The following is a 12477-nucleotide window of genomic DNA, read 5'->3' as shown; positions in this document are numbered from 1 at the left end:
GTACACACAGGTACGCACACGCTCAGGTACGCATACGCTCAGGTACACACAGGTACGCACACGCTCAGGTACGCACAGGTACGCATACGCTCAGGTACACATAGATACGCACACGCTCAGATACACACAGGTACACACACGCTCAGGTACGCATACGCTCAGGTACACACAGGTACGCATACGCTCAGGTACACACAGATACGCATACGCATAGGTACACACAGGTACACACACGCTCAGGTACGCACAGATACGCATACGCTCAGGTACGCACACGCTCAGGTACACACAGATACGCACGCTCAGGTACGCTCAGGTATGCACACGCTCAGGTATGCACACGCACAGGTACGCACACGCACAGGTACGCACACGCTCAGGTACACACAGGTACGCATACGCTCAGGTACGCACACGCTCAGGTACACACAGATACGCACACGCTCAGGTACGCTCAGGTATGCACACGCTCAGGTATGCACACGCACAGGTACGCACACGCTCAGGTACACACAGGTACGCACACGCTCAGGTACACACAGATACGCACACGCTCAGGTACACACAGGTATGCACACGCTCAGGTATGCACACGCACAGGTACGCACACGCTCAGGTACACACAGGTACGCACACGCTCAGGTACACACAGGTATGCACACGCACAGGTACGCACACGCACAGGTAAACACGCTTGCGTACATATTCCGGATACAGATGAGGAATTTCCAGCATTAAGTTTTTCCTCTCATCGGGATCTGATGGATGGTCTTTCTTCTTCTGTGGTGGCAAAGGTTAGCCATCGTTTTCCTCCAACTGAAGAAGATTCTGTTAAAGCTGGAGGTCATGTGACTCTGCCACCTGTTTATTGATAATTGATCATTTCAGTTTGGAAGTTTTACAGATCCTGGTTTATAAATATTAACAGAACCTATCTGTCCATCCTCTACTTCATAAACTTCTGTTTTATCTTTCTGTCTCTGCTCTTAGAAAAGGTCAAAGGTGAATGACCTCCTGTTGACCCAAGAGCGTCTTCAGAAGCCGAGTCCGGTTCGGACCGGTCTGGTCCGGATCCAGCAGGGAGGAAAACGGTGGGAAAGAAGAGTTTCGTTTGATGCAGCAGAATGAAAAAACTAAACGGCTTTTCTTTTTCTTCTGTCTTGTTTTGGGTTTTGCATCTGGAGGACTGAAACTATCTCCAACAGGACAAAAACAATACGCATGTAAACATGTAAACACACAAACAGCATCCTTTATGGGGAAAAGTGGCGTCATCAGAGGGAAAAGCCACGGACAGAATAATCTGTGATGGGAAATAAATACATTTGACTTTGAGAGGAAACTTTGTCCTGTTTTCCATGTTTGATGAAGCTGAATAGAAACTCACCGGCTTCCGTCGTCAGACTGAATATGCAGCATTTTCATTCATACAGTGTTTCTCGCTCGCATTTCTATTCCTTCATGCATCTGTTTTTCTATATGAAGCGCGTTTGTAATAAATATTTACTGCAGCATTTCTGGTTTGTACATCAAAATATTTTCTGTTATTTCAGTTACAGAAGAAAGAAACCAAGTTTTCAGCTCAACATTTCAGTCCTCTTTATTCATGTCAGAGTGAGACGTCTCTGTCAAAATGATATCTCTGTAGACGTGGCCACAACCAGATGGTTCCCACATTATTGTCTCATGAATCTTCATTACAAACATACGGTGAGACATGGGGGTCAGCTCAGTCCTTCCTCCTGCTGGGTTTTGGAGCTGAAACAGAAAAAGTCAAAATATTTAAATCTTCACGTCTGTTTAACACGTCAGGACAATAAGACCAGAAAGAGGACACGTCCTCTATGTCCTCTGCCGCAAGGCGGCTCTAAGCCCCGCCCTATAACCCACTTAAACTTGCATGATTGGTTCTTTCATTTCTTTAAAAAGTGATTGGCTGTCGCTATGTGCTAACAGAGCTAGTGGGGCTAGCTAGTGCTAACAGTGGACGTCTTTAGTCCAGGATGGACAGCTCCAAGACAACAAGACAGAAAAATTGGAACCAAAACTACAAAATCTTAAAGCTTCAATGCGTGAGTAGAATCAGAAATCGAAACAGAAAAAGGTTTTTTATCTTTGTAGGAATCTGATCGAATCTGTCGTTTTCCTGTCAGGCGAGCTGGAAGGTGCAGCTTTTATCTTGTTGTTTGGACTCTTGGAATGTTGTCCTCTCTTGTCTTCCCAAAGATCCTCTCTGTCCTGCAGTTACAGCCGAACTCCGCTGCTCAAGCGCTGCACCGCCGTAACGTGCGGTACTGATAAAAGTTTAAATAAGATCTAAACTCTGGGAGGAGTTTCACAGAATAATTAGACATTAACGACATTTTCTCATTCTGCACTGAGGACTGGCTTAGGTTTAGGACAGGTTTAGGACCGGGTTAAGGTTAGAGCAGGGTTATGGCCGAGGACTGGGTTAGGTTTAGGACCGGGTTAAGGTTAGAGCAGGGTTATGGCCGAGGACTGGGTTAGGTTTAGGACCGGGTTAAGGTTAGAGCAGGGTTATGGCCGAGGACTGGGTTAGGTTTAGGACCGGGTTAAGGTTAGAGCAGGGTTATGGCCGAGGACTGGGTTAGGTTTAGGACCGGGTTACGGTTAGAGCAGGGTTATGGCCGAGGACTGGGTTAGGTTTAGGACCGGGTTAAGGTTAGAGCAGGGTTATGGCCGAGGACTGGGTTAGGTTTAGGACCGGGTTAAGGTTAGAGCAGGGTTATGGCCGAGGACTGGGTTAGGTTTAGGACCGGGTTAAGGTTAGAGCAGGGTTATGGCCGAGGACTGGGTTAGGTTTAGGACCGGGTTACGGTTAGAGCAGGGTTATGGCCGAGGACTGGGTTAGGTTTAGGACCGGGTTACGGTTAGAGCAGGGTTATGGCCGAGGACTGGGTTAGGTTTAGGACCGGGTTAAGGTTAGAGCAGGGTTATGGCCGAGGACTGGGTTAGGTTTAGGACCGGGTTAAGGTTAGAGCAGGGTTATGGCCGAGGACTGGGTTAGGTTTAGGACCGGGTTAAGGTTAGAGCAGGGTTATGGCCGAGGACTGGGTTAGGTTTAGGACCGGGTTACGGTTAGAGCAGGGTTATGGCCGAGGACTGGGTTAGGTTTAGGACCGGGTTACGGTTAGAGCAGGGTTATGGCCGAGGACTGGGTTAGGTTTAGGACCGGGTTAAGGTTAGAGCAGGGTTATGGCCGAGGACTGGGTTAGGTTTAGGACCGGGTTAAGGTTAGAGCAGGGTTATGGCCGAGGACTGGGTTAGGTTTAGGACCGGGTTAAGGTTAGAGCAGGGTTATGGCCGAGGACTGGGTTAGGTTTAGGACCGGGTTAAGGTTAGAGCAGGGTTATGGCCGAGGACTGGGTTAGGTTTAGGACCGGGTTAAGGTTAGAGCAGGGTTATGGCCGAGGACTGGGTTAGGTTTAGGACCGGGTTAAGGTTAGAGCAGGGTTATGGCCGAGGACTGGGTTAGGTTTAGGACCGGGTTAAGGTTAGAGCAGGGTTATGGCCGAGGACTGGGTTAGGTTTAGGACCGGGTTAAGGTTAGAGCAGGGTTATGGCCGAGGACTGGGTTAGGTTTAGGACCGGGTTACGGTTAGAGCAGGGTTATGGCCGAGGACTGGGTTAGGTTTAGGACCGGGTTAAGGTTAGAGCAGGGTTATGGCCGAGGACTGGGTTAGGTTTAGGACCGGGTTAAGGTTAGAGCAGGGTTATGGCCGAGGACTGGGTTAGGTTTAGGACCGGGTTAAGGTTAGAGCAGGGTTATGGCCGAGGACTGGGTTAGGTTTAGGACCGGGTTACGGTTAGAGCAGGGTTATGGCCGAGGACTGGGTTAGGTTTAGGACCGGGTTAAGGTTAGAGCAGGGTTATGGCCGAGGACTGGGTTAGGTTTAGGACCGGGTTAAGGTTAGAGCAGGGTTATGGCCGAGGACTGGGTTAGGTTTAGGACCGGGTTAAGGTTAGAGCAGGGTTATGGCCGAGGACTGGGTTAGGTTTAGGACCGGGTTAAGGTTAGAGCAGGGTTATGGCCGAGGACTGGGTTAGGTTTAGGACCGGGTTAAGGTTAGAGCAGGGTTATGGCACATATTGAATGCAGAAATGTTGCCCCAACCTGCCCGCTACTGGTTTTATTATCTATTGATTTTACTTCTATCTGCTCCCCTGAAGGTATTTGCCTTATGCACTGATTTTGAACTTTGTCTTGTTTGACTTTTGTTCTTGTAACGGCAATAAAAAAAAAGCAGGAGAAAGAGTAGTTTTGGTCACCGTTGGGATTTTCTTGCCGATAGAAGATCTTCAACATCTCCACGGCTTCCTCTGACCCATGACCTGGAACACACTGAACACTACATGTTAGTCATATGTGCACACGCACACTGTGAGAGGAGGAGGCGCCACATCATCTCACCTTGAACATGGTTCCCGTCTGAGAAAGTTCTGCAGACGAGAGGTCCAGAACTGATCCGCAGCCTCCGAAGCGCTCATTCCTGCAGCCGTAAACCACCAGCGGGAAATCTGAGGGCAGGTTAAGGAAAAAGAAGAAGAAGAAGAACAACAACAACAACAAGGTGCAGGTGGATACTGAGCAGACGCAGCGCTGCAGCACACATGATGCACGGCTCCACGGTGACGTACAGGACTGTCCTTTCACACACACTTCTTGTCTCCAGGTTACCATAGCGACACCAGTCCAGGACCTGGTCCATGGCGACCATCTCCGCGTGACGAGTCACCTGAAACACGTCCAACGTGTCTTAGCTTGAACACGTTAGCTGAAGCGTGTGAACTCTCAACCTAAACAGTCATCAGACATGTTGTTCACATGACGATGTTCCGGGTCTCCAGCACGCCGTTACACGTGGCTGCCATGGCGCTAAAAGCTCTCACAGAGTTGTTTCTACTTGGAGACGCCCCGTGGTCGGGCTGTGGACTCAGTGATTGGCCGTCTTCTAGAAGTCTGTTGTGGAGAGTGCAGTCAGCTTTGCAGCATCTGCTGGGGTAGTAGCATCAGAACCAGAGACTTGAAGAGAATCAACAAACTGATCCAGAAAGCTGCTTCTGTGCTTGGAGTAACTCTGGAGCCGCTGGAGCTGATTGTCCAAAGAAGAATGCTGATGAAGATGATGGAGGATTCTTCACACCCTCTCCACAACACAGTGATGAAACAACAAAGTGTGTTCAGTGAGAGGCTTCTTCAGGTCTGATGGAAGACTGAAAGATACAGAGGATCATTCCTGCCAGCAGCCAGCAGCCTCCGGAACAAGACCTCCTCTAGTTATTATTATATACTACAATATTTCCCTTTGGGGATTAATAAAGTATTTTTCATTTCATTTTCATGTCGACTTTTATCAGAAGGTTTATTACACAGTAAAATGTCTGACTTGGATCTTCATATTGAATAAAGGAACCACCCCCAGAACCGATCAGAACCCTGACGCCGGACCCGGTCAGAACCCTGACCCCAGAACCGATCAGAACCCTGACGCCGGACCCGATCAGAACCCTGACGCCGGACCCGGTCAGAACCCTGACCCCAGAACCAATCAGAACCCTGACGCCGGACCCGGTCAGAACCCTGACCCCAGAACCAATCAGAACCCTGACGCCGGACCCGGTCAGAACCCTGACCCCGGAACCGATCAGAACCCTGACCCCGGAACCGATCAGAACCCTGACGCCGGACCCGGTCAGAACCCTGACCCCGGAACCGATCAGAACCCTGACGCCGGACCCGGTCAGAACCCTGACCCCAGAACCAATCAGAACCCTGACGCCGGACCCGGTCAGAACCCTGACCCCGGAACCGATCAGAACCCTGACCCCGGAACCGATCAGAACCCTGACGCCGGACCCGGTCAGAACCCTGACCCCGGAACCGATCAGAACCCTGACGCCGGACCCGGTCAGAACCCTGACCCCAGAACCAATCAGAACCCTGACGCCGGACCCGGTCAGAACCCTGACCCCAGAACCAATCAGAACCCTGACGCCGGACCCGGTCAGAACCCTGACCCCAGAACCAATCAGAACCCTGACGCCGGACCCGGTCAGAACCCTGACCCCGGAACCGATCAGAACCCTGACCCCGGAACCGATCAGAACCCTGACGCCGGACCCGGTCAGAACCCTGACCCCGGAACCGATCAGAACCCTGACGCCGGACCCGGTCAGAACCCTGACCCCGGAACCGATCAGAACCCTGACGCCGGACCCGGTCAGAACCCTGACCCCGGAACCGATCAGAACCCTGACACCGGACCCGGTCAGAACCCTGACCCCGGAACCGATCAGAACCCTGACCCCGGAACCGATCAGAACCCTGAGTCCCAGACCCGATCAGAACCCTGACCCCGGAACCGATCAGAACCCTGACCCCAGAACCGATCAGAACCCTGACCCCGGAACCGATCAGAACCCTGACCCCAGACCCGATCAGAACCCTGACCCCGGAACCGATCAGAACCCTGACCCCAGAACCGATCAGAACCCTGACGCCGGACCCGGTCAGAACCCTGACCCCAGACCCGATCAGAACCCTGACCCCGGACCCGATCAGAACCCTGACCCCGGAACCGATCAGAACCCTGACCCCGGACCCGGTCAGAACCCTAACCCCGGAAACGATCAGAACCCTGACCCCGGACCCGGTCAGAACCCTAACCCCGGAAACGATCAGAACCCTGACCCCAACCCGATCAGAACTTTGTAAACTATAAAACATTAAAACTGTTTCCTACATTTTTAGTTTCGTTCACTTGATTCCTTCCTTTTCCAACAACCTGATCCTCGAAAACCATCAGACATCCGACGGGAACCTCTCCGTCCGCCAGGGCCTCTCCGGCCTGCACACACACACACACACAGCACAACACGGAGAGAGATAACATCAGAAATGTGTAAAAACAGCGAACAGCCTCTGTCGAGGAGAAGATGACGTCACATTGCAGACGGACGTCGTGCAGCTGTCAATAAGATGACGTCACATCGCAGACGGATGTCGTGCAGCTGTCAATAAGATGACGTCACATCGCAGACGGACGTCGTGCAGCTGTCAATAAGATGACGTCACATCGCAGACGGGCGTCATGCAGCTGTCAATAAGATGACGTCACATCGCAGACGGACGTCGTGCAGCTGTTAATAAGATGACGTCACATCGCATCTGCCCACCACAGGAACATTTACCAGAAGAAAAGCTCTCTCCATCCACCGCTGGAGCTCTTCTGGACACGGAGAAAAACCTCCTCTTTCAGCTCCCATCGCGCTGCTCCTCCTCCTAACGGCCTCCTGCGGTCTAACTGTCGCCTTTCTGTTTTGTAAAGTCGCGTGCTAAAGGCTCCCACGGGGGAAGATAATACAGGACGGACCGTGGCGAGAGTTAGCTGTCATTACGTCATCCTAGCCAGAAGTGACGCAAACGCACTGAAAGCATTTTTTTTCTATAATCCAAATTGTTTTCCATGCATTCCTGCTCCAACACACATGGTTCACATGGATCCAAAAAAAATGGTTACTGTGATGGAGCAGGAATACATGGAAACCTGCAGAACGGACACAACGATGAACAGCGGTGTAAACGTCCTGCGTTTTATTTTGAAACTTTAACTTCCTGTTCGGCACGCTTCCGTTAGCGTCATGCTAGCAGGCATAGACATGATGTCTATGCTAGCAGGTAGCTGCTAACATGTCCGTCCAGTAAACGGCTCCCAGTTCAGTTCCCAGTTTCTGTCTTAAGATGTTTCCGTCTGTCTGGAATTTTATCAAACGACACAAAAAGAAGTTTATCTTCAGCGGAGCCGCGCTGGGAGGTAGGCTTAGCATCCAGGCTAACATTGTAACAGGCTAGTCCAGGCGATCTTAGCATCCAGGTTAACAGGCTAGTCCGGACGAGCTTAGCATCCAGGTTAACAGGCTAGTCCAGACGGGCTTAGCATCCAGGTTAACAGGCTAGTCCAGACGGGCTTAGCATCCAGGTTAACAGGCTAGTCCAGACGGGCTTAGCATCCAGGTTAACAGGCTAGTCCGGACGAGTTTAGCATCCAGGTTAACAGGCTAGTCCAGGCGATCTTAGCATCCAGGCTAACAGGCAAGCCCAGACGAGCTTAGCATCCAGCTTAACAGGCTAGTCCGGACGAGCTTAACATCCAGGTTAACAGGCAAGTCCAGGCGAGCTTAGCATCCAGGCTAATAGGCTAGTCCAGATGGTCTTAGCATCCAGGTTAACAGGCAAGTCCAGACGGGCTTAGCATCCAGGTTAACAGGCTAGTCCGGACGAGTTTAGCATCCAGGTTAACAGGCTAGTCCAGGCGAGCTTAGCATCCAGGCTAATAGGCTAGTCCAGACGGGCTTAGCATCCAGGTTAACAGGCAAGTCCAGGCGAGGTTAGCATCCAGGCTAACAGGCTAGTCCAGACGGGCTTAGCATCCAGGCTAACAGGCTAGTCCAGGCGAGCTTAGCTTCCAGGGTAACACGCTAGTCCAGACGGGCTTAGCATCCAGGTTAACAGGCAAGTCCAGGCGAACTTAGCATCCAGGCTAACAGGCTAGTCCAGACGGGCTTAGCATCCAGGTTAACAGGCTAGTCCAGGCGAGGTTAGCATCCAGGCTAACAGGCTAGTCCAGACGGGCTTAGCATCCAGGCTAACAGGCAAGTCCAGGCGAGCTTAGCATACAGGCTAACAGGCTAGTCCAGGCGAGCTTAGCATCTAGACTAACAGGCAAGTCCAGGCAAGTTTAGCATCCAGGCTAACAGGCTAGTCCAGGCGAGCTTAGCATACAGGCTAACAGGCTAGTCCAGGCGAGCTTAGCATCCAGGCTAACAGGCAAGTCCAGGCGAGCTTAGCATACAGGCTAACAGGCTAGTCCAGGCGAGCTTAGCATCTAGACTAACAGGCTAGTCCAGGCAAGTTTAGCATCCAGGCTAACAGGCTCCAGGTGTGGTTGTGTGTCTGTCAGTAACGTACGTGTGGTTGTGTGTCTGTCAGTAATGTACGTGTGGTTGTGTGTCTGTCAGTAACGTACGTGTGGTTATGTGTCTGTCAGTAATGTACGTGTGGTTGTGTGTCTGTCAGTAACGTACGTGTGGTTGTGTGTCTGTCAGTAATGTACGTGTGGTTGTGTGTCTGTCAGTAATGTACGTGTGGTTGTGTGTCTGTCAGTAACACTGTGCGTGTGGTTGTGTGTCTGTCAGTAATGTACGTGTGGTTGTGTGTCTGTCAGTAACACTGTGCGTGTGGTTGTGTGTCTGTCAGTAATGTACGTGTGGTTGTGTGTCTGTCAGTAATGTACGTGTGGTTGTGTGTCTGTCAGTAATGTGCGTGTGGTTGTGTGTCTGTCAGTAATGTACGTGTGGTTGTGTGTCTGTCAGTAATGTACGTGTGGTTGTGTGTCTGTCAGTAATGTACGTGTGGTTGTGTGTCTGTCAGTAACGTACGTGTGGTTGTGTGTCTGTCAGTAACACTGCGTGTGGTTGTGTGTCTGTCAGTAATGTACGTGTGGTTGTGTGTCTGTCAGTAACGTACGTGTGGTTGTGTGTCTGTCAGTAATGTGCGTGTGGTTGTGTGTCTGTCAGTAACACTGCGTGTGGTTGTGTGTCTGTCAGTAATGTACGTGTGGTTGTGTGTCTGTCAGTAACGTACGTGTGGTTGTGTGTCTGTCAGTAATGTGCGTGTGGTTGTGTGTCTGTCAGTAACACTGCGTGTGGTTGTGTGTCTGTCAGTAACGTACGTGTGGTTGTGTGTCTGTCAGTAACGTACGTGTGGTTGTGTGTCTGTCAGTAACGTACGTGTGGTTGTGTGTCTGTCAGTAATGTGCGTGTGGTTGTGTGTCTGTCAGTAACACTGTGCGTGTGGTTGTGTGTCTGTCAGTAACACTGTGCGTGTGGTTGTGTGTCTGTCAGTAACGTACGTGTGGTTGTGTGTCTGTCAGTAACACTGTGCGTGTGGTTGTGTGTCTGTCAGTAATGTGCGTGTGGTTGTGTGTCTGTCAGTAACGTACGTGTGGTTGTGTGTCTGTCAGTAACACTGTGCGTGTGGTTGTGTGTCTGTCAGTAATGTGCGTGTGGTTGTGTGTCTGTCAGTAATGTGCGTGTGGTTGTGTGTCTGTCAGTAATGTGCGTGTGGTTGTGTGTCTGTCAGTAACGTACGTGTGGTTGTGTGTCTGTCAGTAATGTGCGTGTGGTTGTGTGTCTGTCAGTAACGTACGTGTGGTTGTGTGTCTGTCAGTAATGTGCGTGTGGTTGTGTGTCTGTCAGTAATGTGCGTGTGGTTGTGTGTCTGTCAGTAACGTACGTGTGGTTGTGTGTCTGTCAGTAATGTACGTGTGGTTGTGTGTCTGTCAGTAATGTACGTGTGGTTGTGTGTCTGTCAGTAACGTACGTGTGGTTGTGTGTCTGTCAGTAACGTACGTGTGGTTGTGTGTCTGTCAGTAACGTACGTGTGGTTGTGTGTCTGTCAGTAATGTACGTGTGGTTGTGTGTCTGTCAGTAACGTACGTGTGGTTGTGTGTCTGTCAGTAACGTACGTGTGGTTGTGTGTCTGTCAGTAATGTACGTGTGGTTGTGTGTCTGTCAGTAATGTACGTGTGGTTGTGTGTCTGTCAGTAACACTGTGCGTGTGGTTGTGTGTCTGTCAGTAATGTACGTGTGGTTGTGTGTCTGTCAGTAACGTACGTGTGGTTGTGTGTCTGTCAGTAACACTGTGCGTGTGGTTGTGTGTCTGTCAGTAACGTACGTGTGGTTGTGTGTCTGTCAGTAATGTACGTGTGGTTGTGTGTCTGTCAGTAACGTACGTGTGGTTGTGTGTCTGTCAGTAATGTACGTGTGGTTGTGTGTCTGTCAGTAACGTACGTGTGGTTGTGTGTCTGTCAGTAATGTACGTGTGGTTGTGTGTCTGTCAGTAATGTACGTGTGGTTGTGTGTCTGTCAGTAATGTACGTGTGGTTGTGTGTCTGTCAGTAACGTACGTGTGGTTGTGTGTCTGTCAGTAATGTGCGTGTGGTTGTGTGTCTGTCAGTAATGTACGTGTGGTTGTGTGTCTGTCAGTAATGTACGTGTGGTTGTGTGTCTGTCAGTAATGTACGTGTGGTTGTGTGTCTGTCAGTAATGTACGTGTGGTTGTGTGTCTGTCAGTAACGTACGTGTGGTTGTGTGTCTGTCAGTAACGTACGTGTGGTTGTGTGTCTGTCAGTAACGTACGTGTGGTTGTGTGTCTGTCAGTAACGTACGTGTGGTTGTGTGTCTGTCAGTAACGTACGTGTGGTTGTGTGTCTGTCAGTAATGTACGTGTGGTTGTGTGTCTGTCAGTAATGTACATGTGGTTGTGTGTCTGTCAGTAACACTGTGCGTGTGGTTCTGTGTCTGTCAGTAACACTGTGCGTGTGGTTGTGTGTCTGTCAGTAACACTGTGCGTGTGGTTGTGTGTCTGTCAGTAATGTACGTGTGGTTGTGTGCCTGTCAGTAACGTACGTGTGGTTGTGTGTCTGTCAGTAACGTACGTGTGGTTGTGTGTCTGTCAGTAATGTGCGTGTGGTTGTGTGTCTGTCAGTAATGTACGTGTGGTTGTGTGTCTGTCAGTAACGTACGTGTGGTTGTGTGTCTGTCAGTAACGTACGTGTGGTTGTGTGTCTGTCAGTAACGTACGTGTGGTTGTGTGTCTGTCAGTAATGTACGTGTGGTTGTGTGTCTGTCAGTAACGTACATGTGGTTGTGTGTCTGTCAGTAACGTACGTGTGGTTGTGTGTCTGTCAGTAATGTACGTGTGGTTGTGTGTCTGTCAGTAACGTACGTGTGGTTGTGTGTCTGTCAGTAACGTACGTGTGGTTGTGTGTCTGTCAGTAATGTACGTGTGGTTGTGTGTCTGTCAGTAACGTGCGTGTGGTTGTGTGTCTGTCAGTAACACTGTGCGTGTGGTTGTGTGTCTGTCAGTAACACTGTGCGTGTGGTTGTGTGTCTGTCAGTAACACTGTGCGTGTGGTTGTGTGTCTGTCAGTAATGTACGTGTGGTTGTGTGTCTGTCAGTAATGTACGTGTGGTTGTGTGTCTGTCAGTAACGTACGTGTGGTTGTGTGTCTGTCAGTAATGTACGTGTGGTTGTGTGTCTGTCAGTAACGTACGTGTGGTTGTGTGTCTGTCAGTAACACCGTGCGTGTGGTTGTGTGTCTGTCAGTAATGTACGTGTGGTTGTGTGTCTGTCAGTAACGTACGTGTGGTTGTGTGTCTGTCAGTAACACTGTGCGTGTGGTTGTGTGTCTGTCAGTAATGTACGTGTGGTTGTGTGTCTGTCAGTAACGTACGTGTGGTTGTGTGTCTGTCAGTAACGTGCGTGTGGTTGTGTGTCTGTCAGTAACACTGTGCGTGTGGTTGTGTGTCTGTCAGTAATGTACGTGTGGTTGTGTGTCTGTCAGTAACGTACGTGTGGTTGTGTGTCTGTCAGTAATGTGCGTGTGGTTGTGT

General features: G+C 50.4%; 3 protein-coding genes across 8 annotated transcripts in view; 2 read left to right on the top strand and 1 right to left on the bottom strand.

Annotated features, from left to right (window-relative positions):
- Nucleotides 1-1278, top strand: part of aig1 (androgen-induced 1 (H. sapiens)) — a gene marked incomplete at its 5' end in the record, with an annotated part of 61769 nt that extends 60491 nt beyond the window's left edge. Inside the window, one exon of the mRNA XM_079255209.1 lies at nucleotides 991-1278. Within this exon, the coding sequence (XP_079111335.1) occupies nucleotides 991-1010 (20 nt within the window). The 3' untranslated portion in view covers nucleotides 1011-1278. The remainder of the gene's footprint in view (nucleotides 1-990) is intronic.
- A 306-nt stretch (nucleotides 1279-1584) lies between these two features.
- On the bottom strand, nucleotides 1585-7565 carry adat2 (adenosine deaminase tRNA specific 2). The gene is made up of 6 exons (XM_079255550.1): nucleotides 7213-7565; nucleotides 6765-6869; nucleotides 4607-4757; nucleotides 4433-4539; nucleotides 4291-4363; nucleotides 1585-1758 (listed from the first exon to the last, which is right to left on the bottom strand). Exons 1-6 carry the CDS (start codon nucleotides 7285-7287, stop codon nucleotides 1730-1732), a joined length of 540 nt encoding a protein of 179 aa, XP_079111676.1. The 5' UTR covers nucleotides 7288-7565; the 3' UTR covers nucleotides 1585-1729.
- A 125-nt stretch (nucleotides 7566-7690) lies between these two features.
- Nucleotides 7691-12477, top strand: part of pex3 (peroxisomal biogenesis factor 3) — a 33343-nt gene continuing 28556 nt past the window's right edge. For 5 of the 6 annotated variants that reach the window (XR_013771628.1, XR_013771629.1, XM_079255395.1 and 2 more), the window contains exon 1: nucleotides 7691-7835. Coding sequence is in view for 3 of the 6 variants with exons in the window: in XM_079255395.1 (XP_079111521.1) it covers nucleotides 7763-7835 (73 nt within the window). In the remaining 3 variants the exon portion in view is untranslated. Of the gene's footprint in view, nucleotides 7836-8919; nucleotides 8961-12477 lie in introns of those variants that run through there. The other variant, XM_079255396.1, reaches the window with a different exon arrangement.

This window comes from Telmatherina bonti (genome assembly GCF_933228915.1).
Source record: "Telmatherina bonti genome assembly, chromosome: 16".
Taxonomy (NCBI): Eukaryota; Metazoa; Chordata; class Actinopteri; order Atheriniformes; family Telmatherinidae; genus Telmatherina; species Telmatherina bonti.
Note: the sequence above shows the minus strand (reverse complement) of the source record. Positions and strands in the feature narration are given on the sequence as shown.

Excerpts from the sequence above, each read along its gene's own strand:
- adat2 (XM_079255550.1), bottom strand. The coding sequence starts at position 7,287 with ATGGGAGCTGAAAGAGGAGGTTTTTCTCCGTGTCCAGAAGAGCTCCAG. Across the intron at positions 6,870-7,212 it reads TGGAGAGAGCTTTTCTTCTG|GCCGGAGAGGCCCTGGCGGA; the intron begins GTAAATGTTCCT and ends GTGTGTGTGCAG. Across the intron at positions 4,540-4,606 it reads TGCAGCGCTGCGTCTGCTCA|ATTTCCCGCTGGTGGTTTAC; the intron begins GTATCCACCTGC and ends ACCTGCCCTCAG.